Raw genomic sequence first — 23,565 nt, forward strand, 5'->3', positions numbered from 1 at the left:
AAAGACAAAGACACAACACAGCAGGGCAGTTTCAGTTGTTATGCCTGCATGCAGCCATGCCAGCTTTAGCCATTAACTAGAACATTCCATTTCTCCAGGGAGCCAAGAACTAGGAATGACTTGAATGATGCAGTGACACCCCCCACCACACCACTGCCTGGGACCTGTGAGGGAGAAACTTCAAGGCAATACAGATCAAATTATTGATCAATGTCTACAAAACCTTTTCTGTACTAGACAGTTCTCTGGTTTTAGCTTATTCCCCAAAATACAGAAAGTCATTTACTTGGCCTGAATGCCCATCCACAGCATATGTTGCCTCTGAACTATGTCTGGATGCTTCTTAACAAAGTCTTCATCGTAAGGGAGCATGAACTCCCAACCTTTGTTTATTCTTGCCACAGACATGTGCTCTAGGAAGTCTTTCACATCTTCTGGGCAAAGCTAAAAGAAAAGGAAAAAGCATAAATAATATGGAAGTCAGTTTACATAGGACATATGGAGCAATGGGTGGTGTGCCATGAGACAGGAAGAGCTGGGCTGATTTGGTGTTATGTGAGGCACCTCCATGGACACACACCCAGCTCAGTCAGAGATACTCATCCTTCTCTGCAGCACCAACACTTTCACACACTGTTAAAAGCACAGGACTTCAGAGAGAGTGGTGATTAATCACCTGGAGCCAAATAGCCTGTGGCATGTTTTGCGATGAAAAGGGAGTTTCCAAACTGAGATGAAAAGACTGGATGGTGAAGAGAAGCACATTCTACAATGTTAATCTTATTTTAGAGCTGCAGGCCAGACATGCTGCACCTACACATGCCCAGCTTTTTAAGCAGCACTGGATCTTACATTCCAAAAATAGATGGTCTGTGCATAAATTGACTCGTGATTTATCATTTTACTGCATTTTAACGAAACTGGGGTTTGTCATTTTTACTTAATGTTTCTCTTCCATTTGCCACTTTTAACAGAATATTCAGGTGCTTGAGTTGCTTTAAAATTTTTATTCATTACTGACAACAGAAGAGTTGCTCTTTTCTAACACATCCAAAGTACAGCAGCCAGTGTGGGCTGCATGAGCTCTCATCTGCTTTGGTGCACCATCAGTCAGCTCAATTTGAACTTTGTCAGATAAGAGGACATGATGCATTTCAGTGGCTCAGTTACCAGGCCAATCTTGGAGCTGTGGTAACTGTGGGAGCTGCTCAGAATGTTTCTAGAAAAAGTAGGTAACTATACCTGTTAAAATGCAGGTGTGCCTGAAGAGCAGTGCTGGCACTGGGAACCTGAGCAAAGGCTTGGAGCAGCATCCACTACTAACACCCACACAATGCCCAACACTTATCACCAACTTGTGATTTAGGAATAAAAAAAAACCCCCACACTCACTTTTGTAACTGCTGCTACTTCCTTTCTCACAACCCAGCGGTCCTGTGTGAACTTCCACATCTAGGAAGGGAACAAAGGAGAAAAACCTCAGAACTGTATGTAGCAGTTCTTTACTGAACTTAGTAATGACCCTGTTCAATGATGTTACCAGAAAAATAAAACCCCCATTCCTTTCAAGAATGTGGAAGTAGGTGATTCTCAGCCAGGTAAAGAAGAAAAATTTTATGGCCCCTTCTGTCCTCGAATGGCCAAGAACACAGTATCAAAAGTTTTCAGAGCCCATGGTGTGCCTTGGTGAACCTATGACTACAAAAGCTATGAAGAATATCTTGAACTCAAATTCCATTTAGCTTCAAAACAAAAAGAAACCCCCACTGCAGTGATGCTGGGACTCCAGAAGGCACACCTGAGGCTAAGCTTCCCACACACCTCACCATCAACCTAGAGAAGCTCTTCATGCATTTCTGTTAATGCAGAGGCCCCTTCTTCCATGCCCTCAGAGTCACTCACAGCTCTACTGAGATGTCCTGTCACTCACACACTTGTCCCCAGTTAGGGAAAGCTGGTGCTCTGCAGAACAGCTCCTGAAGTCCAACACCCTGAGAGGCAGCTGCTGAGAGCACGCTAACAGGAGAGAGAGTTGGGCAGAAGACTGCCTGAATATGACCTTTAATTTCTTCCTGTCTCCATTTAAACAGACTCCAACCTCTTTCAGTCTGTGTGTATTAGCAATGTTGCTAAGAATTCCAAATCTCATTACTGCCAATTTCTTCCTGCCTACAACGTCATCTCTGCATCCTCCTCTCTGACTGAGCTCTCTCACAAACCCACCTTACTCAGTTTAGGGCACAGGATACTTCTCTTTTAAAGCACAAGAAGCTGCTGCCCAAAGGAAATAGATCTATCACGTGTCCCTGCAAACAGCTCTGAGGCAACCACTTCTCATTATGCCCTTTACATTCAGCCAGGGCCAAGGGTACTCATGTCCCCTGAATTTATTATGTGAGAATCTGGGGAAACACAGAAGCTTTCAGATAAGACACAAATTACTTTTCCTCCCCACTAAAGTACAGCATCGAACAGGTGGACACTAAGAGTCACTACTGGCCATAAAATGTTTTTTAACCTTATTAATTACTTTACACAAATATATTCAGGCATATAAAGTTCACTCTTTACGTTAGAACACATTTTCTCCACAGATGCAATACAGCACCAAATGCTACTTCTGAGCCTTATTACAAGACATTTCACCTTGTCTGAAAGCCAGAAATATTGATGCTTGCTATTTTCTAACAGTTTAACTACTTCCTTGTTCTAGCACTAATCAGCAAATTACCTGCCCTTAAGATCAACACAGATCCATTTCTCACACAAGGTATATATGACATAATTCAAATGAAAATAACTTATCTTTTTATCTTAAATGTTAAAACACTCCTGCTTACTTAACTGAGCAGAATAATTCTGGTCCCTAGAACTTTATGCACGACGTGTCACCTAATCTGCTGTGTCCTAAAGACTTATGTCACTGGGTCACACCTGAATCCAGGTCTCCATATGGCAGTGTCTTGGGCAGACATCAAGACACAATCAAAAGTCAGTCTCAATCACCATCAGTTTGATCTCACACTAGTACTGTAATACACTTAAAGTCTCTTGTACAACACGTTCCTGCTCAGAGCTAAATCTCAGGAACAAACTCTGAAAACAAGGGGAACAGTCAGGTCTGACTGAGAAAAATGAGAGCCACGCACTCATCAGATTCAATTTGATGGTGCAGAAGCCGTAAACTGATTATGAACTTAGGAACCACTTAGGAACTTAATTCTTTCCATGGTTAGAGAAAATAAACACAATGCAGAGGTTGTTCCTTTTTGCTGTGGTTACGTGTGCGTTTACAAGACCTGTATTCATTTCGACTTCCATGTGCAGCTACTGCTCACAAAAGGTGCCTGGGAACAAAGTCCTTTCACTGATAAGCAGCTCTGAGGAATAAAGTCCTTTTTAAAGATCAACAGTGCATGCTCAGGGAGCACAAGGCTTACCCACACTGCCCTCCTGAGCCCTCACACTGCCCTCCTGAGTCCTGTGCCCACGGAAATAGAGCTGGAGAAACAAGCACTTTATTATCCGGTCCTGGCTGTTCTGTAAGCCCTGCATTGTGGGGGCAATGTGATAGTGGCTCTACAGTTTGTGTTAGAGAGGGATGAATACTGCTAATGACAGATGACCTGAACCTGCCAGCCAGCCACAATGTCAGCCTACAGCAACACTCCCATGACAGACTTGTAACAATACCTTCAGGATTAAAGCACAAATAACTTCCTTGGAGAAAACACCTTTCTGCAGTAGGACAGTAGAGTTTTGCAACACTGGCCTCTCAGGCAAAATTCACCTGTGTTTTCCTTCAAAAACAACAAATGCTCTTATACTTACAACAAAGTCTCTCCCTCTACAGAGCACTTCTGCAGGAACTCCACTATGGGGACTAGAAGTATCTTTTGGGTACAGGACATCGCTGTTAATTAAAAAGGAAGAGGGATTACTTACTAGGTACTCCAGAAAAACGGCATTGGTGAAGATTAACATAACAAACATGCCCTCCCTGTTCTGCTGTTAAATTATACCTTTACCCAAAGCATGGTTTTCATTAAAGGCATTAATATTGGTGTAATTACACCACTGCAATTACACTTGTGCAAAAAGGCTTATACCAGCAAAGCACAGCCTTGTGGCTACAGGTGTGTGCAACACAGCTACAAGCTCTGCTTTGTTCTTGCAAAGCCTCCTTTGGATCAGTGTAAACAAGACCAGGATGATCCTAAGAAATGCTTAGGCTAACCTGGTACATAGCCTTGAAGGCAGCATTTAGCCAAAATGCTGATGTACAGGCATAAGAGTTTTTTATTTCCTCCTCAGCAATCAAGGGCTTCAGAGAACAATACATCCTGCTCGAGACCAGTATTACCCCAAGTCCTTGTCTGCTTGCAGGACCAACTGAATGACATGTGTCATGCTCTCCAAAGCCTCATCCAACCCAGGTTCACGATCTTGATCCTACCCAGGCCACAGAAATGAGTCCCCTCTCTGATGTGTGCATGTGCTGCTCTGTGCCCGCCCACCCCAAACACCACATCCACTGCACACACACAACCTCCTCAGACTAGCAGAAAAAAATCAGCTATAACCTCAAAACAATCTGAATGCTAATATACTGGCTTTTAACTTGTTTCCAGCTTCCTTCTCTAACAGCTGGAGGGACAGCAGGGTTGCTGTAAAAACTGGTCACATTGCTAATCCAGGCCTGTATCACAATGGCTGAGACATCCTGCTGGCACACTTGGACTGGGAGCTGATGCCACTCATCTTAACACAGACATCTATTCCAGAGACTTTAATTCTCTGCATGCAGGGTTCCACCCAGGTAAAAAGAAAAAAAAAAATCATACTGCATTTTGACTTAATTCCCAGTAGGATGCTTTGTCCTAACAAACGGGAGGATGATACAGAATCCAAACCACGTGGTACACTCAGTACCCCTACACTTGATTTATTAAAGGGGTAATGCCTTCTAGAGGATAGTTTTCAGCTGACAGGAGCAGCATCCATTTATGAACAGCCAGGGAACTGCACAAAGCCCATCCTTATTTGAATGAATTTTGCTAAGAAATACTACAGCTGACACTGGTTTCATTTTCTGTATTTATAGTTGACACTAATCTCTGGAACAATTCAGGGTAGCTCTCTCACAAATGAACATGAGTGCAGACAAGATCAAACCCCTGACATAACTCAAATGCAAACACAGATACATCACTGCTCAGCCATAATTTTGGCTGGGGTGGGTACTAAGGCGTTATCCTTTAACATTTTAAGAACTCCTTGAATTTTGAACGTCTGACTGCACTAAAAGCAGCAAACACGAAATCAAGGCTTTGCAGAGCTGTAAGAACAGGGATGCTCCGGGACACGAGGCTGAGCTAACAAAGCCCATTGTCCCGACCCTCCTCCCAGGCCCCGCCCAGGGACAAAGCCCGGCCTTACCTCTTCACCACCCAGTTCCCCTGGACCAGCAGTGCCACCTGCTGCACGCAGCGCAGAACTGCCGTGGAGTCCGTGCCCGAGCCCAGCAGGCTCATCAGGTTGGCGAACGGCATCACCTTCACTGCAAGGCAAACACACACCGGCCCAGGGCCTCCTCAAAGCACAGTCACAGGTTTATGGATCCAGCAACTACGATTTATGATGTTCGTGGTCAAGGCTTTATCTTAGGAAAAACCTAAAACCTAAGTCCCTCCCTGTGCTAAAGGCATTTTCTGTTCTAAAAATACCTCCTCAAGTTGCATCAAAGTTGGCTGGCTTAACTGGTCACAAATTAATATATTAACAAAATAATAATTAAAAACAATAAATCTATGCCTTTGGCAATAGCTGTAAACAGAGGTACCTGTCAAGACAGGAAGCTCCTGAGGCAAAATCCTCAGGATTTGCTCTTATCAGATAGTAACTCTGAAGAGACTTTAAATTAAAATTCCTAGATGACACTCATGAGGTGTCATTGCTGAAAACTTTCTGGGAAGTCCCAAAGTGCAGGTTGTTCACATTTAGACCCCACATTCCAGGAGATACCTGCTGAAATAAGTGTACCAGAAAGGTATCATCAAATTAGAAATTTTTCTAGGAGTAAATTGCCTGCAAAGGTACAGATCAGCAGTCAGACTGACTGTCACTGCTCTTCTTAAGGAAAGGCTTGGGATTTAGATTCTTCAGGGAATGAGAGAGCCAGACAGTCTGTCTGATGAGGCAACAGAACTGGTAATGCTGGGAAATGCACCTTATCTGAGGCAACTAAAAGTCAAGAGCAAGTAAAAAGTAAAGAGCAAATGTATTACAAAAGCTACAAACCGTTCTTCATCAGGATCTTAATCTGATCAGCAAGGGGTAAAGTTCTCAGCTGGGCCATAGAAAGCACATTGCTTGGAGCCATTGGTTTGTCACTGCAGATAAACAAACAGATTTGCAGCCCATGAAAAAGAGCATCCAGCCAATGTGGACTTTGAACATTATGTACAAACACTTACTTCTCTTCCTCTATGCTTGGAGGCATCAGCATCATTAAATATTCACTAGAAAAAAAGGAAACACATCCTTAAAATGCTTGTCTTGGGCTTCCCAGGTTTAAGTACAGTAATTTCTCTCTTAGGGCAATCCTGCTTGTGTGACTCTATAGAACAAACATCAGCCTGAAGAGAGCTCTCCCCTTTCCTCTCCCATCTTCCTCTGTAAACTCAATACTAGTAAAAGCTATTGACATTCATCTGCCCAAAGATATGAAATAAATGGGAGTCAGAATCCCAGCTCTTCTGTACACAGAGGTGCCCAAACAGAGGATCTGCACAGCAAATACATTAAACACAGGTGCTCTGACACAGGAATCTGAGGGATCATGTGAAGCCCTGTAGACAGAGAATCAGACCAGCAACAAGCAAAAACTCCCACCCAAGTAATTAACTACCAGTGTCTGTGAGGAAAGAATCAGATCCAAAGGACTCCTCAGAACACCTACCACTGATCCACTGATGTTTAATGTTAAGAGAAACACAACCACACCATTAAACAGAGCCAGAGCCTGCAAATTTACTGTTACTTGGGCCATGGTTGTATTAGATGACACAGAATCACTGACTGCATTGTAGGAAGGTTCCTGTACAGCTGCAGTCACCAAGACACATTTCAAGTAGTTTCTGTTGTCTCCACAAATCACAAAAGAAAGTTTTATGAGATTTGCTATCAGTGGAAGTTACTGGCTTCAGAGTATCAATTTATATTAACTAGAAGGAGCTTTTGTTTTCATTTTCCTCTGCAGTACTCGCAGTGCCAACAACACAGGGTTGTGATAACACACAAGAAGCTACAACCCCAAGTGCAAAGGAGAAGTTTTAATCTCAGAGTATAGGGAAACAAAGAAAGCAACCTGAATGAGTTAAAAAATAGTTTCTTTCTCTATTTTTTTAAACAATTCAATTTTTATCATGCATAGAATTAACAAAGAACAGACTTTTAAAGAATATACTCGCTTATTACTCTGCAAATAACCCCAACAAATGACTGCAATTTCTGTAGGAAAACCATTACCTGGGAGATTTAATTAATTCTGTGTTTTCAGCAAGGCCATGACCTTGACTAAATAAATACTGGCGCTCATGTTCCGAACGGCTATCCTGGAGACACGGAGAAAAACAAGTGTCATTATCACATCCTGAAAACACACAAAATGCCAAGAGAGCCGGATTTCTCATTCCAAACTATGACCCCCCTGTCATTACTGCACCATTCAAACGTTCCACCTCACTAACTGACGTTCTGCTTTCACTTTCTTGTACAATGCTCATGTGATGTGGGAACATTTCTGTTGCCATGACTTTGAAATCTCCTGACAGACATGGATGTGGGTCAGACAAATAGCATTTATCACACTCGACTGACTGGGCTCTCCAAGTCTTTCACAGAGTCCAGTTTGTAATACAAGGCCTGAATGATTCTTGTACTCAGACTCCCCTTTATGTTTGTCCAACTCTCAGTCTTAAATCTTTTGCAGTGTGGAGACCCCAAAAGCATTATCCAGCAGAGGGGGTACAGAGCACTGCAGGGTCTCTCCAAGCTTCATTATCTTTTGAAGATTCCCTGATTCCCATGGGCCCAGATTTAAAAACAGTTCTTGACTCGGCTGAGCCTTCGGGCCCAGGCAGCCTCCTCAAAGCCAGCACACACCTACCTTCAAGCCATAATAATGCAGATGAACCCAGTGCTCTTCTGCTTGTCTCTTCTGCAGGAACTCATAGGACTGGACACGCCGCTGACGAGCTTGTTCGGTCTCAGGGCGGGAGAATCGTACCTGGAGATTTGGGCATCATTAAATACAGCCCCAAAACCCTCAGAAAAATAACCCACCTGCATTATTTATTTGCTACATAAGTAACAAGCATGGGGCTCTAGCTCCAACCCTTGCTTTCAGTGCCATCTTTATGCCTGTGCAATAAGGGGGAGTCCACCTCGCTTCCCCCCTCTCAAGCCCAGGGTCACCAGGACTAACTGAGGTTTCCTGTCCTTCTGTTTGGGTGTGAATTGTCATTCTGTCTTGTGACTGTTACCTGAACCATCATAAAAAGGAAAATGTGGACATACAGTAATTTGTTTAACATCATCTTCAGCTTCATCCTGGGATGAATCACCACCTGCCAAAAAATACACCAGAATAAACACACCCCTGCAATAAAAGAGCCAAAGCCAAGCTGGAACTGTCTGGGGGCCCATGCAGGAAGAAAGGACACTGGGAGCTCCATAACCATGGGCTCAATCCCAGCTTGCCAAACTATGCAATGTAGGACAGCAGCACACTTGCTCCTGTGATGGGAGACACTGCTGCCACGAGCTTTGCAGCGGCAGCAGTGACACAGTTCCTGCCACCTTTTGTCACTACCCACCACCTCCCATCCCTCTGCCAATCCCCCACAACACGCCCACAAAAGCATTTAGGCAGCTACACTGAAAACAAGATCAGCAAAACATAATAACCAGTACGTTGCCAGAAAAAAACACCTTCAGAATAGAATGACTCTCATGAGTAAAATTATAAAGAGAACTTGTATCTCACCTCCTAAAAGAAAACACAATTTGTACAGCATTTACCTTCATTAGCAGCTTCTCTTTCTCGGTGTTTTGCATCAGCCTTGTCCAAGTAGGTGAAGCTTGGCCTCAGCTGAAGAATTCCATGTAGTGGAGTCAGGTGAAGTTCACCTGAAAAAGAGAATTAACGCTGGTTAAAATTGATTTTTTTCCAGTGCACAGTGACAGCACTTTTCATTATCTCCTTGCCTCTGTAAAGCCACAGCTTCAATTGAGCATAAATATTTAATACAGTAAAACGTAAAAAGGGATTGAAGTGAAAAATTCATCCAGTGCTCAGGATTTCAAAGCAGTATGAAAGACCAAGACTTGTTTCTGTTATTTTTCTTTTTGTGTTGAAACCAGATCTTGTAGAGAGCCACATTCTGGGTCAGGCCTGACCTGTAGTTCAGGAGACTCCTTGTAAAATAGTCATCACTGAAAACAACCTACATATTGTCACCTGAGATGACCACCAGAGCAAAACTCTGTGATGGCATGGGCAGTCAAGAGGAGCAAAAATAGTTGAACAGGAAACTGAGACAGACAAAATTAGATGAAGATCGTAATATAAATAACAATGATAAATTCATGCTACAAACGTGTATTATTTCAGGCCACCATGAACTATTAAGACTCTGGAGGCATCTACAAACCCAGTGTTCTTATGTAATATTTACAATTTTGCAAGACTTTCTCAAGGACACTTGGGACACTGAGTTCCATAAAACATAGGCTGAAGACAAAAAGATCAAACAGGTCTTATCTTAACCCTGAAATGAGCATGTTTCACTGAGGTGAGGGTTAAGCAAAAGCAACTTACCTTTTTTATAAACAGCAGCTGCATAGCGGGAAACGTTGCTGGCAGCTTGGGAAGAGCAGAAAGTTTGTTTGTCCATCAGCTTCCTGCAGACAGAGGAGGGTGGTGAAATGGCCTTCCACAGGCAATGAGGTATGCAGATGTTAGAGGTCTGAAACCACCACATCTCAAAATGGACTATCAACAACTGCAGCAAATATACACACACACACACACACACACACATTTTTGTTTGCAATTCAGAATTCACAGCAGCCCCCGTGACTGTACAGCCACTTGTACAGCTCTCCCTGAAGTCCTGATGGACATACAGATTTCTGTGCTCACCACAAAAAGGAAAGGAAGGCAAAGAGGACACCTACGAGGAATAGGTGCTTGTTTCATCTGTGCATGTGCCATCCACGTTGAGAGCGATCTGTTCTCCCTTGCTACGACAGTAGTTGGGATTCAAAGTATCAATGGCCATTTCAAGTTCAACCTAAAGAATATGAGAGGTAAGACAGCCCATTACCATTGCAAAACCCCAAATACATCAATTAAAACCCAAACCCACACTTCCTAACATTTCCCTAGGTTTACAGTGAATTTAAACACACGAGCAGCATCATTCAAATCCACAGGGCAAATCTCATGCAGAGAGCTGAGCAGCATATATATGGGTTTTTGTAGGATGGGGACATTTAAACAACAAGCTGGAGATACATAAACTCCCATGTAAATGAACAGGATCAGAAGAAACAGAGTTCTTTAGGCATCCTTGAAATACACCTTCACTTTGTTGGATACCTGCCACTACATTATCAGTCTAGTTTACTTATCAGTACAGATCAAGTGCACAAGCAACATCCTTCAAGCCTTCCCGTCTCTGAGGATCCATTCAGAACCTCCCTTAAGATGTATTTCCTTATAGTTTGGGTTCCAAGCAGTATGAAGAAGCTCAGTCCTCTTCAGATGCAAAGGCCTCGCTTCTGCTAAGTCAGAGACTGCAGCACTTAGTACTGACTCCATAGTCACTCCTGATTTCATTTGTCAAAGCACTCTAACAAGCTCCAAGCCTTTAATTACAAGAACTACTTCCTCCCTTAAACTTTAAACTTCAGACAAATGTTCAAAAAAAAAGCATTTTCCTGCATCGCATTTTTATTTATATACTGTGACAATACAGTACATGGTCTTCCTCAGGGAGTGCCAAAGCCCTTATTGTGCATCACAGCTACTGTCTTATTTTTCTTCCCCTTTATGCTATTCCTAAACTGAACTAGTTTCAAGCCCCTGAACGAGACAGTGTATTTACAAAGGCCTGCACAATGCTTACAATGCAAATGTTTGCTAAGTTTAACAGAAGACTTCCTGAACACAACATGCATCCTAACTCCAAAGTTCACCCAAGCACTCTCCTTAATCATTTCCCAGAACCAAATTCTAGTAACACAGACATCTATTGCTGCAGTTTTTAAATAAGGCATTTTAAAATAATAGCCACAGTTCTGGGATACATTTGCAAGCAAGTGCAATTGCTCTGGTTTTGGCTGTACTTTCACTACCTATACAAAACCCCACTGATTTCAAAAGGACTCCTGATGAGTCACAGCCAGGCAAGAGAGCAATCAAGACCTGCACTGACACTGAAAGACAAGAGCATGGCTCCAAGGCTCAATGCTTCTTCAACCCTTCTCTGAATACTGTAAAGACCTTTTAAACTGTATTCACTTTTAAAGCTGTATTCACACAAGCATCTACCAACTGAATTAGCATTAGTAACTACATTTCCTTGAGTTATTCTATTTTCTATTAAAACAGTGGGTTTTCCATCACGACTTATAAACTACTCTTATTCTAAACTCTACCTCAGACACAATAAAGACTCCCCAGACCTCCAAGCACAGAGATCTGGTCCTGCAAGTAGTTGCATGGTTAACACAGCTTAATAGCAGAATATGCTTTCCTTAAGTACATTCTCCACAACATAACACAGCTTTTACAGACTGGACTCAAATGGTGACCAACCTTTTGCTGCTTTGGTTTTATCTTCGCTGACAAATGTGTAACATCATCGTACGTCATGGAAGCTGGGCGAATGGGATACTGGAAAACAAATCCATTTCATGAACCCCTCTTCATTTAAAGATCAAAGAACTTCACAGAAATTAACTCCATTTCCCCTGTCCACTCACATGTAGATCCACTCGCCAAATGGAGACAACACATCAAGAAAGGAAATTAGTTGACTGATGCATGACTCATCAGGGGATTTGGGAGCATGACCTAGAAAGTCTGTTGCTTTCTTCCCAGCCCTCTGCTTTTGTCACTACACAGCCCCCTCGCTCCCCCTCACACATCACAATAAACTGTAACACAGGAAAATGGTCCCTCACGTTAATTCAGCAGAAAAGGAAGTGTTAAAAGCAATTAAAAACCCATCCCTCAGCATTAACTCTCTGGAGAGTTATTACCTAAAAGTAAAACATTTGTGGGTTTACACAAGTAAGTGTCAGCTTAGAGAACATGAGCCAGAAGTTGCTGGTCAGGAGAGCACACCCAGGTTTAGCCAGACGGGTCTCTCTTCTGAACCCCTGGGGAACGCTGAGAGGACAGTGTGGCATCCCAACGAAATCCCCCAGCCACAGCAGCCTCCTGCTCCGAGCTGCCATTTCTCCCCAACACCCACAGGCCCCATCAGCAACCAGGGCTCACTCCTGGACTCCAAACTGACTGAGACCTGAACAGGTTTATCTGTATCCAAGACCTTGGCAGGCTGAAGCAGTAAGGAAAGTTACTGCTCTTTGCATTTTTTTTAAACAAACTATCACTGCACAAAAGTTAACTGAAATACCTGAAACAGATAAAGCTTCTCCAGTAGACTTCGGGCCAGGAACACGTCAATCTAAAAAGCAAAACAAACAGCTTTCATCACATGCCAGCTGTAACTGATGGAGCCTCAGACAAAAGTATAATCCTCAGAGCTCAAACACTGATAATATTAGCTTTTCATTATAAATTCTAACCTAAAACACATTCGTGACGCTCCTGTCAAAAGTTTCCCCTCTGCTGACTTTGACATGAAATTCTGCAGCTGGCTTTTTCAAAAACCAAACCTAAAAAAAACCCCACTATGAAGAGGCAGCAGACAGTAGCTCTAGTTGTGTTTTTCCTCTCCAAGGAAACTTGGCAAACAAATGTGAAATGGAAGAGGAATATTTTTCCTCCAAGGAGCCGAAGTTAAAGTTCTCCCTTTGGCAGCACAACTGAAAGGTAACTTCATTTGCCAGTACTTTGGCATAAAATCTTTCTAAGTTAGACAAGAGACACCCGTATCCCCACTCTGATTCAATACTTGCATTTGGCCACCAGCACTGAAAATCCACAGATGTTTCATGAATAAGACATATGGAAGCTGCCATCTTAGATACACTCTTGACAATTCCCCCTCCTTTTCTCATGGCTTTCCTCCTTCTTAGGGATTGCCCTTCCTTGTACTTCTGGTGTGTAAACTCAGACATAAAGTGACAAGACACTGTGGCTTCCCCTTGGAACACAGCAGTCCTTTAAGTAAGTCCAGACTCAGAACACAACTGCTCACTTTAGCAGAAGGCATGAAACACTGTAGCTTCATATTTAACAGATATTAACTCATCAAAGTCATTCCAATTTTTTCAGCACTCGGAGACATACAATAAAGTCACTGGAACCACACAGTGGTAGAAGCAAATTTCCCTCCTGTATTCCACTTCTGACATGGAAAGATTACAAAGGTGAAAAACCTGAGCTAAACTTGCCAACACAGACACCACTATTTTGACAAAATAGATACCATGAGCCATATACTTGGCCCACACAACATAATTCTTTGCATAGAGCAATCCATTGGTTATAAGATAAACACTCATTGATGACACATTGTTTCAGCAACCTAAGAACACTTGGAACTGTAATAACAACAATAAGAAGAAATTCTCATGTACAATCACTGCTGCCACAATGCACTTTTACCTCTTGTATAATTGGATCATCTTCTTCATTTGCCATGCTAGGATAAAACAAAGCTTTTTCTTGGCTTATTCCTTGGCACAACCTGAAAGGAAACAGAAATGTCCTATGAGTCATTTCATCTGTGTCACATACCACATGCAGCCTGGAGAATTTGTCCAAGTCAATTCAGTTCCTTTCAGTGATAATCTGTTTAGTCTGTATTTTACAGGAATGTATGTGTTTGTATGAACAGGTCCCTAATACTCAACAATCTTGACTGAAGGCCACAAAATTTAAGAGACAAGCAAATGTCTCGAAACCAGGTAAGTTGTTGTAACTCCTTTGAAAGCCTGCAATTATGTAGGAGAGCACTAAATCAAGGCCACAGGGAGGGAAAGGCCAGCCTTTCACGCTGGAATAAAGTGTATCTTTATAGGCTGTGTCACTGTAACACACAGGTACAGCTGAGCACCTGCGAGCTCCAAAACTGCCACTGTCACTATGGACAGTGCCATCCACCTCCCCAGCCTCCTGCTCCAGAAATCCCCTGAAAACAGGTAATGGAGGAAGCTCCCAGCTAAGAGCTGGGAGAAGAAAAAACACCTATATAACCCCTGTGCTTGGGACCAGACCATATTCCTGCCTGTGAATATCCTGACCTTGATTTTCACCTGACATTGCAGCCTTGTCTCCCAACCTATCACTCTTCAGACTGTCCTGCTAAATGAGAGCTCCAAAATAACACTCCTTAGCTTTTCCAGGAGTCCTTTGAAACCATCAGAGCACCCGACTCTACTTCAAAACTACACCAACCCTAAAGAAAATGCAACAAATATTAACTGGGGACTGGGTGCTCTGCACCAAAAATTCATCATGTTCAATCCACTGCTGGAGTCAGTGCTGTGCCTGGTTCAGACCTTTGAATGAAAAATGAACCCTCAGCTAAAGCAACAATAGTTTTTCCCTCCTGAAATCAAACAAAAGGATTTACAAATTATTTGGGATGCTGTTGCAACAATGTTAATTAGTTCAGATAATTCAAGACACTGTTAATCAGCTGGTACTGGTCAAGATAGGCATACAAAAATAAGACCTCTCACAAACTGACCTAGGAAAGTTTTAACAACAAAGATGATCAGGCAAAGGAACAAGACCTGTGTTCAGGAACTCTCCCTCACTCTCCCTCACTCCTTGATGCCAGCTTGCTTCTTTGCTGGACCTCCTACGGAGGAAGAGAAAGAGGCAGCATTCAGGATCAGCTGGGGAAGAAGGAACCCAGCACCCATGTTACATCCAGGACAGTGGCTTTTTTCTTTTCAAATACACAAACCACAAGGCAGCTCAGTATATTTTAGCTGATGGAGGGGCTTCTCAGAACATCATGTTAGTGTACACACAGTTATCTCAGAAACCTTTCAGAGAGGCTGGACATTCTGGATATAAGTGTTATTAACATCACATCATGGGCAAATTTCCATTTAGGCTTACACTGTTTCTGCCATTCCACACAAACCTGATTCCAATTTTTCACTTACAGATTCTCTACTACCAAAAAAAATGCTGCTCCCAGTACGGAGCTGGAATTTCTCATTTCTCTATGCACCAGCATATCCCAGGCTCTTCCCACCACATATCTGTATTTAAAAATCTATGACTTAGTATTTCAGATTCATATTTGAAATAGTTTTGTAGCAATGCAAAACCTTCACAGCAAAAAAGCCAGTACCTTAACTACAAGGGGGGGCTGTTACAGCAAAACCCTGAGTAAGTGGTATCAGGCTGCTCTCAGTGTTTTCTGTCAGGCACTCAGTTCTTCCCAGAAATACACACCAATATGTTTTAAAGAAATGAGATTTGACTGCTCCAATTTTGCTTTTCCCCTGGGTAGCCTGACACAGCAGCCTCACGTAGCACCAGCCTGACAGCTCTGCAGACATGGAACAACTGCAGTTTGCATTCAGCACAGAGATGAGGGTGGGAGGATGCCCAGGATATGTGAGAACACGTGGTAACACCCAGAAGGTGGGACACTTGGATCCAAACCCTCCCTCCTCACTCCCCTGAGAGCGCTGAAACCACCCTTCCCTTCCTGACAGCCTGAGTGCCAAGTGTGTGCTAGCTTCACACTTCTGATTTCACCTTCCAGAAGAGAAATTAAGATTCCCTGGGCTAAGGAGAGATAGAGAAACTTAGCCTGAAGGACCTGGTCTCTGGTCCCTCACCTAACACTGCTTACGCAATTATAGACAAAATTTTTGTGAATCCAGCTGTTACTACTCAGGGAAAACGCTGTATTACAGAGATTACATTTTCTTCTTATTCATGCAAGGACAAAGCATGACTACAGCTCCTTTTATTGGAGTATCAGACTGACAGGTCTATAAATAGGAAGCAGTGTGTCCCAGTATAATTTATAATACTGATGCAACTGGAAGTAATCTGAATCAGAATGATCACATGCAGTCACAATTCCACGTCTAAAACATATATATATATGTATTCATTTCTACATTTCTCATATATTTATGATACCACCAGACTTACAGAATAGAATTAAACATTAAGAGGTAGCAAACACGGCCAGTAGTTTCAAACCTTCTTTTGGCAGAACTGTTTTCTTTCAAGAGGGACTTTCAGTTGCAAATCTAAGTATAATGGGAATTATTAGTGTGAATCATTAAACTTTAGAACCGCTTGCAGGAGAGCAAGAGATACAAATTTTCTCATTCCTCCTGTGACATGACCAACACAAGGACCAATGAAGCCACTAATCAGCTGCCCATAACATCAATTTAGAACCAATAAAGAAAAACGTTGTGGTAAAGAACCATAAAAAAAAAATCAGTGATGAAGTGACTGAGTCCTACACTTCTAAGTTTGAGCTTAAAAAGGCATTTGAATACTAGAAATTTTTTTTTTACCAAAGACTATAATATAACTGTAAGAAAGAAAACTGCAAATCTGCACGTCATCTGACACACAGACTTTTACCCAGGTCTGCAAGAAATGCTCCAGCATTTCATTCACACTTAAATTTGATAGTAATAATGGACCCCCGAAGTACCAACACTGCAACCTGACATATTCTACGTATATAATTATGCAGTGCAGGAAAGGTCGGGAATTCCTGCTGCATCGGTGCCCTGAAGTATAAAAAATGAACCAGCAAAGTGCCATCTCCTGAATCACTGCCATAACTGGGCACCCTGACTCTCCTCTGGAGGGGGTGTCTCAGCAATCATTTCGCTCAGGGTGGCGCATGGCACACAGTGAAATGGAACCTGCAAAAAAGCAGCTGAAGCACCTTCCATACGTTTATGATAATTATCGTTTTGACCCAATTACTTGCTTAATCTTCTCCTTGCTCTACCTGTCCGCGAGCAGCTTTGCACAGTCATCTTCTGGCAGCGAACCCAGGAGGGCTCCTCTGCACCAGGACCTCTCTCCGGAGGTGAAGGGAACCTTCAGGGTTTCACAAATTATGCATTAAGCACAAACCTTTCTATAACACCTCAACATTTCTGCAGTGCAGTCCGTGCTCGGCCAGTCCCGCCGGGGCACGCTGTGAACGGCCCTCCCGGGGCAGGTCGCGGTGCCCGGGCCGTGCCCCACGCGGGCAGCGCTCCCCGCTGGACTCGGCTCTGCATTCCTGGCACCGAGCTTTGTCCTGACACAGCAGCCCCGCGGGTGCGGGAAAGGGGGACCCGAGGGGAGGCCACGGGGAACCGCCCAACCCGCACCGAGCGCGGGGACGGAGCGAAGCCGCCCCGGGGCGGGAGGGCCGGACCGGGCCGGGCCGGAGCCCCCGCGGAGCCGGTGCGGGCACGGACAGCGGGTGCCGGCTGGGGCAGGGCGGGAGCTGCGGGAACAGGGCGCGGGAGGAGCGGGGCTCGCAGTCCCCGCAGCACCGGCCGGGGCTCCCGGGGCCGCTGCGGGAGCCGAGGGACCCGCCCGCTCCCCTCCAGCTCCGAGCCCTGTCCGGGCGGAGCGGCCCCGCTGCCCCCGCGGTGCCGAGTGCTCGGACAGTCCCGTCTGCGCCGCTCTCCCCGCACAGGCAGAGCCCACCCCAGGCCGCGCTCCTCTCCCGCCACCGCCCGCAGAGTCCCCGCCACCCGGGCGGCGTCGGGAGGCGCAAAAGCGGGCGGGTGCCCCCGTACCTGCGCGGGCCGGGCGGGCGGCAGCGCCGCTGCCCCGCTCCCGTGTCGGTGGCGGCGGGGGCGGCCTCAGGCAGCCGCCATGTTGGTGACACCCGGGCCGGCACGTGGGGACGCGGCACCGCCCCCTACCCACAGTGCCCTGCGGGCGCCGCCGCCGCCAGGGGGCGCTGTGCCGGCCCGCGGCACAAAAGAAAAGGTAATGGCAGCGGTGGGATTCGAACCCACGCCCCCGAAGAGACTGGAGCCTTAATCCAGCGCCTTAGACCGCTCGGCCACGCTACCGCCCTGACACCGCATTTCGCGTCGGCTGTTTTACTTTAGATCTGCCTTTGCCCTTCCCCTTCCAGCAGCACCCACGTCCTACCTTCTACATCCCCCCGTCCCAGCAACCGCTCTCCCCACACCCCCCCTTCCACCTGAGAAATAAACCGCTGCAGGTTCTGTTCAACCCCTGCCTCCAAGCCGGTGCACGTGCAGCGGTGCTGTGCAACCAGGGACGAGCAGCGCCCCGGGGACGCGCCGTGGGGACAGTGCCCGAGCCGTGCCCGCGCCCTCCGCGCCGCCCCCGCTGCCACGTGGATGCCACGGCGCAGCACAGTCGCCTCCGCGGTACGCGGGGCATGGCCCCGGCACACACCCACCCCGAAAACCTAAAAAGAATTCTAAAGTTTTAATTTTCTGTTGCAAAGCTAAGGCCCACTGAATGTGCAAAGCCAAAGGTCGGCAGGCTTTATGGCTGGAGTATGGGGTTTTTTGCTCGCAGCACAGGAAGGCTGCAGCAGCAGCAGCAGGAGCCAGGACACTTCTGTGCAAAGGGGTAGTAGCATCAGCAGCCCCCATGAACGTGCCTCTGAGAGTCTCTGGCCATATTCTGCTTGAAAGTCTGGTAAGTTTTCTTCAGGAATTACTGTTATCTTCACCACTTAATTGAAACTGAAGGGTTCTATTTGGAGAAAAATTCCAGCTTCTCTAGGGTAAGGCCACAAAGTTTTTACGCAGCTTGATTTATTTGTGTAGTTGTGGTAGTTCGTTTAAACGGGATGGAGAAAATAAACCTGCTGGAGTTCTGCTGACAGCCTCATTCAGCCCTTTCCCCTGGCACCTCCCACAGCCTGTCCCTGCAGCACCCGGCACTCTCTTGCCAGGGAGCTGCTGAACGTGGAATCACAGAATGGTTGGGGGGGTTGGAAATGCCCTTTAAAGGCTTGCTAGTCCAACTCCCTGCAATGAGCAGGGAGGGACATGTTCAACTAGATCACGTTGCTCAGAACCCTATCCAACCTGGCCTTGAACGTTTGCAGGGATTACATTCACCACCCCTCTGGGCAACCTGTGTCAGTGTCTCACCACCCTCACCGTGAGAGGCTGCAGCTTTGCAGAGTCTCGGTAAAAATTTCATTCACTGCCTACACGTACTGAGGAATAACAGCGCACACGTGTAAGCATGAATGGGCTCCTCCTCCTCCGGCGCTGCTGCACTTTCACACCCCCGGTTCAGTGCGGGCTTTTTTTGGGAACAGAGGGAGCTGACGCTCCTCCCACGGCCCTGGCTTTGCAGAGACACAGGAGAGGTTCAGGGAGGAGGGAAGACAAGCAGACCTGAATTGGCTTCACACAGCAAATCAACTGTAACCTGCTTAGGCAGAAAATTGTAGGGAGTCTGATTTAGCGGTCTCCAGGCATGAGTGTGTCTTGTGTGTGTGACTGCATGGAACACTCATCACAAACTGTTCTTATTGCATGGGCTACTCGGCCCCACAGGTGGTGTTGCCCAGGCAGTGATGGACCAACACCCTCCCTGAGAAGTGCTTTTCGGCCCTGTCACAGCTGAGCACAGCCTCTGTCCCTGGAATGTTTGGGTGCCTGGCCACAGAGACCTTTCCCCTGAGCACTGAAGGAAGCCTGTGTACCCAATATTATTCACATCAGCCATGTGTGACACTTACAGGGGACAACAACACAGGCTGGGGGCGGCAGTTGGTTCAACAGTTTTTTCATTTTACATTATGAATGAGTGAACTTCCAGAGGAACTCAAACTACACCGCAAGCTACCAGCCCCATTGTACTGTTTTCCTGGCACAAGGACCCAGCACTTGTATCAAACACATTCAGACTAAGGACCAGGCCCGATGGTTACAAACCCAGGAGCTTCCCCAGTAAGGGGTCAGGTCCAGGGAGGCACATGAGAGATGTCCCTGAACATAAACCTGAGAACAGCCTGACTCACCACCGGCAGCGCTGGCCCTGAATTCAGCCTGAAGTTCAAATGAAATTCTGCCTTTCCAAATTCAGATGAGAAGTCCTGCTTTGGCCCATCTAAACTACACCTGTGTCTGTCAGCACTCATTCTACTCTGAGTGGAATTCTACCTGTGGGGAAGAGAACGAGATTCAAATCAGTCCCCCAGACCAGTAATTAAGGAATGGGCAATATTCTTATTTACACTGTATAAGCTCTAAGTGTTGGCTGTCTCCATGGTTTTTGAAGAAGCTATTCCCACTTCCTTTGTTACACTTGCCAAACACTCCAGCCCTCTGTGACAGCAGCTATAGCTAAAGGTTACAAAGGCTACAAATCTATAGCAGTGCCAAATTTCACCATTTTTCTTAGTGATTCTACACTGCAGAGGCCCAGCTGGGGCTTTTTTTGTTAGGAGATTCTGCTACTTCACAGTGCCTGTGCTAGAGAATAATTTCATACTGTTTAAACTACACAGGTACAATAAGTTCTACCTGTCTAAATAAAGCAATAAAAAAAGGCAACATAAAGAGCTCCATTTTTAACAGTCTGAAATCGAATAAACATCAAAGAGCACATCAACCCTTCAGTTTTCTTGAGAAAAACAGATTTTGTTGGCAACATCTAATTTATTTCCTCCCGGTTTGTTACTGGGATGGTTGAAAGTGAACAAAATCAGGGATGGAATAATACAAACAACACAGAGGATTTCTGGAAGCTTGCAATAATAGGATTGAATTTTGGCAAATTATAAAAGAAAAAACCAAAAGCAAACCGCCACATGCAAAAAAAAATAAAACTCTACTGAGAAAAGTGACAAAAAGAACAATTTTATTGACCAGCCAGAATGAAACCAGACAAAGTGAATGAGAGGACTAAGTGATGCAGGCAGGCAGTATTTGCATGTCTGACACACAAAGGCTTCCATCTCACTGTCCTTACCCAAGCAATATTCCCACTGACATCTGGAAACACTGAACCCAGGTAAGTTCTGGGAGGCTGAGCCTCAGATTTATTTTCACATTTTGTACAAATACAGATTTTTATTCATTGTGAATAGATTAAAAATACAGCATGTAGCAATATCACTGCAAAATATAGTTTTTCCCTTCAAAAATGTCACAGAATACAATTATTTCTGTAAACATAAAAAATTTTCATATTATTGACACTCCCATTTATTGTATGGCTAAATCATATGATACCATTTTAGGACAGAAGGTAGTCTTCATCACTAAAAAGTAGTATTTGCAAACAAAGATTTAATCATGGTAATTTTTGCAATGAGTTGTGTGCACATTTACATACCAGATCTACACAGAGCTGTCAGCAACTGTAGCAACTACTGAATTTAGCAAATTAAACTACACCAAAATGTGTCAATAATTACTCTACATCCTTTACATACACATTTTAGAGGGGCACTTTTAGTCTCCTCTCCTCCCTACATGGTTGGTGGTGTTGTCACACGTTTCCTTGTCAAGGAAAATCTCAAAGACTTGGCATCAACACCTTATGAGGAAAACAAATCCTTTTGTCTGAATTCATTATAGTGCCTACACTGTATTGGTTCTGCACAAAACACAGACTATTCAGCTGTCTTTCGAGGTCACAGCTGGAATTTTAATGCTATGAACTGAAATAGCAAAAAAGGCCATGTCCCAAAGAGGCTTTAGGTATCTGAAGCAGAACTTTGGATAGGCACTTAAAACATTCATCTGATTTGCAATCCTACAAACTCTGGTTCTTTTTCACCATCTTAGGTCCAAAAAATATTAGGTCCAAAGATCTGGTTGCTTTAGTACCTTGGTTAATACCACCAAAGACCAACTGAGATCTAGAAATTAGATACTTCTCCATCAGTGGGTGAAGAGCTTTGCCTTCACTCTCAAAACAAAAACAAACTAAAAAGGCTGTGGGCACTACTGTCCCACAAGCCCTGCAGTGTACAGCAAGATGTTGCCATGTGTTGCAAGACTACTCATGGCTACAACTGCCTGGTGGTTACAGCACCCACCCAGAAGCATAACATCCAAAGATAGCTCCCTTCTCTCCTTGAAAGGGTCCAAATCTTGTTATCTCACACCCTTAACCAGCAGGAGATCTTTCAGACAGTGGCAGTTGTTATTAACATCATCCGTGGATATTGTCTGAACAGTAATTCAAGATCCACTTGCCAGAAAGAGGAAACGGGGAGCACAACCTGAGCCCAGCGGCAGGCACTGCACAGGAAAGGGAGGACTGACTTCTGCTCCTTGAGCAGTTTCTGCATTTTACAAGAAATTAATATTATTGGGCTATGCATGCAAGAAATCCTGTTCAACTGCACCATCTCACAGCCTGCTTAGCTTTAAGCATGTTTTTAACAGCTTGGCTGAAGCGGTGAGCACTCTCGGTTATTCAGCATTTGACAGGGGCTGCCCCTTATGGACATCAATTTACACCCTCAGGAGACTGTAAGGCCAAGAAAGCAGAAGCTTCCACCTTAAATCTCCTGCAAAATTACTGTTAACCACAGCCAAGGAATAGGAACAGCTTCTGTACTATCCACAGAGACGGAATAAAATACCAGATTTGGAAGAAACGTCTCTCTATGCAATGATAATTCAACCACCACCACGTAGTTGTCCTCCCATTACTGGTCAGGACCAAACAGACAAAGATACAAGTGTTTGGGGATGATACTGTTCTCCCCTTTTAACCAGCAATTTTCTTCTAACTGACATTTGAAACCATTTTCAGATAAAATACCATTTAAAAATATATTTAAACCATATAAATTGTTTTCTGTACATATAAAAGACAATCTTCTAACCTTTTCAAACATCCCTCTGGAAATGGTGGAAAACATATTCTCCTTTTAAGTGAGATGATCTAGCTTCACTGAGAATTGAGATGCCACTGTAAAAATAACTTCAAATTACCCATATATTACAGATCTTGCTACTGTACATCACTGGACAAATGTAAGATCAATAGAATTTTATACAACTAAGCTATTATATGGTGCAAAATGTGAAAGGTAGCTGGATGCCTCGCCTCATCAGGAATGACTTTCTAATGGTGTGATATGCAATGTTGGTGATGAATAAAACATTCCATCCTGAACATCCTCATTGCCAATCTGAAGCATCTTTCCCACCCCTCCCCAAACTGTAAGGATTCTATCTGGAATTCATCTGAGAATAACAGAAGTGTCCAACAATGCCAGCATAATAGAATGGGACTACTTATTAATATCAGTAGTTGCATCCATAAACTGAAAATTTACACTCGTGAAAATTTGGTGAGTTACACCAAAAATGATGAAGAAACGCTGA

At 44.4% G+C, this 23,565-nt stretch overlaps 1 protein-coding gene and 1 non-coding gene across 5 annotated transcripts in view; both read right to left on the minus strand.

Annotated features, from left to right (window-relative positions):
- Positions 1–18,404, minus strand: part of POLR3E (RNA polymerase III subunit E) — a 28,165-nt gene extending 9,761 nt beyond the window's left edge. Inside the window, exons 1-16 of one of the 4 annotated variants that reach the window (XM_017813481.1) lie at positions 18,371–18,404; positions 13,871–13,952; positions 12,714–12,764; positions 11,888–11,965; positions 10,243–10,358; positions 9,884–9,966; positions 9,085–9,192; positions 8,581–8,630; positions 8,171–8,290; positions 7,531–7,616; positions 6,477–6,521; positions 6,301–6,392; positions 5,440–5,560; positions 3,832–3,913; positions 1,393–1,452; positions 287–444 (exon numbers count right to left, since the gene is read on the minus strand). In XM_017813481.1, the coding sequence (XP_017668970.1) occupies positions 287–444; positions 1,393–1,452; positions 3,832–3,913; positions 5,440–5,560; positions 6,301–6,392; positions 6,477–6,521; positions 7,531–7,616; positions 8,171–8,290; positions 8,581–8,630; positions 9,085–9,192; positions 9,884–9,966; positions 10,243–10,358; positions 11,888–11,965; positions 12,714–12,764; positions 13,871–13,906 (1,286 nt within the window). In that variant the 5' untranslated portion in view covers positions 13,907–13,952; positions 18,371–18,404. Of the gene's footprint in view, positions 1–286; positions 445–1,392; positions 1,453–3,831; positions 3,914–5,439; positions 5,561–6,300; positions 6,393–6,476; positions 6,522–7,530; positions 7,617–8,170; positions 8,291–8,580; positions 8,631–9,084; positions 9,193–9,883; positions 9,967–10,242; positions 10,359–11,887; positions 11,966–12,713; positions 12,765–13,870; positions 13,953–14,957; positions 15,072–18,006; positions 18,091–18,370 lie in introns of those variants that run through there. The other 3 variants (XM_017813480.1, XM_017813479.1, XM_017813482.1) reach the window with 3 other exon arrangements.
- TRNAL-AAG lies at positions 18,207–18,288 on the minus strand. Its single transcript has one exon. It is a non-coding gene; the product is annotated as a tRNA-Leu (tRNA).
- Positions 18,405–23,565: the final 5,161 nt, after the last annotated feature.

This window comes from Lepidothrix coronata, unplaced genomic scaffold (genome assembly GCF_001604755.1).
Source record: "Lepidothrix coronata isolate B3197 unplaced genomic scaffold, Lepidothrix_coronata-1.0 Scaffold41, whole genome shotgun sequence".
In the NCBI taxonomy this organism is placed as follows: domain Eukaryota; kingdom Metazoa; phylum Chordata; class Aves; order Passeriformes; family Pipridae; genus Lepidothrix; species Lepidothrix coronata.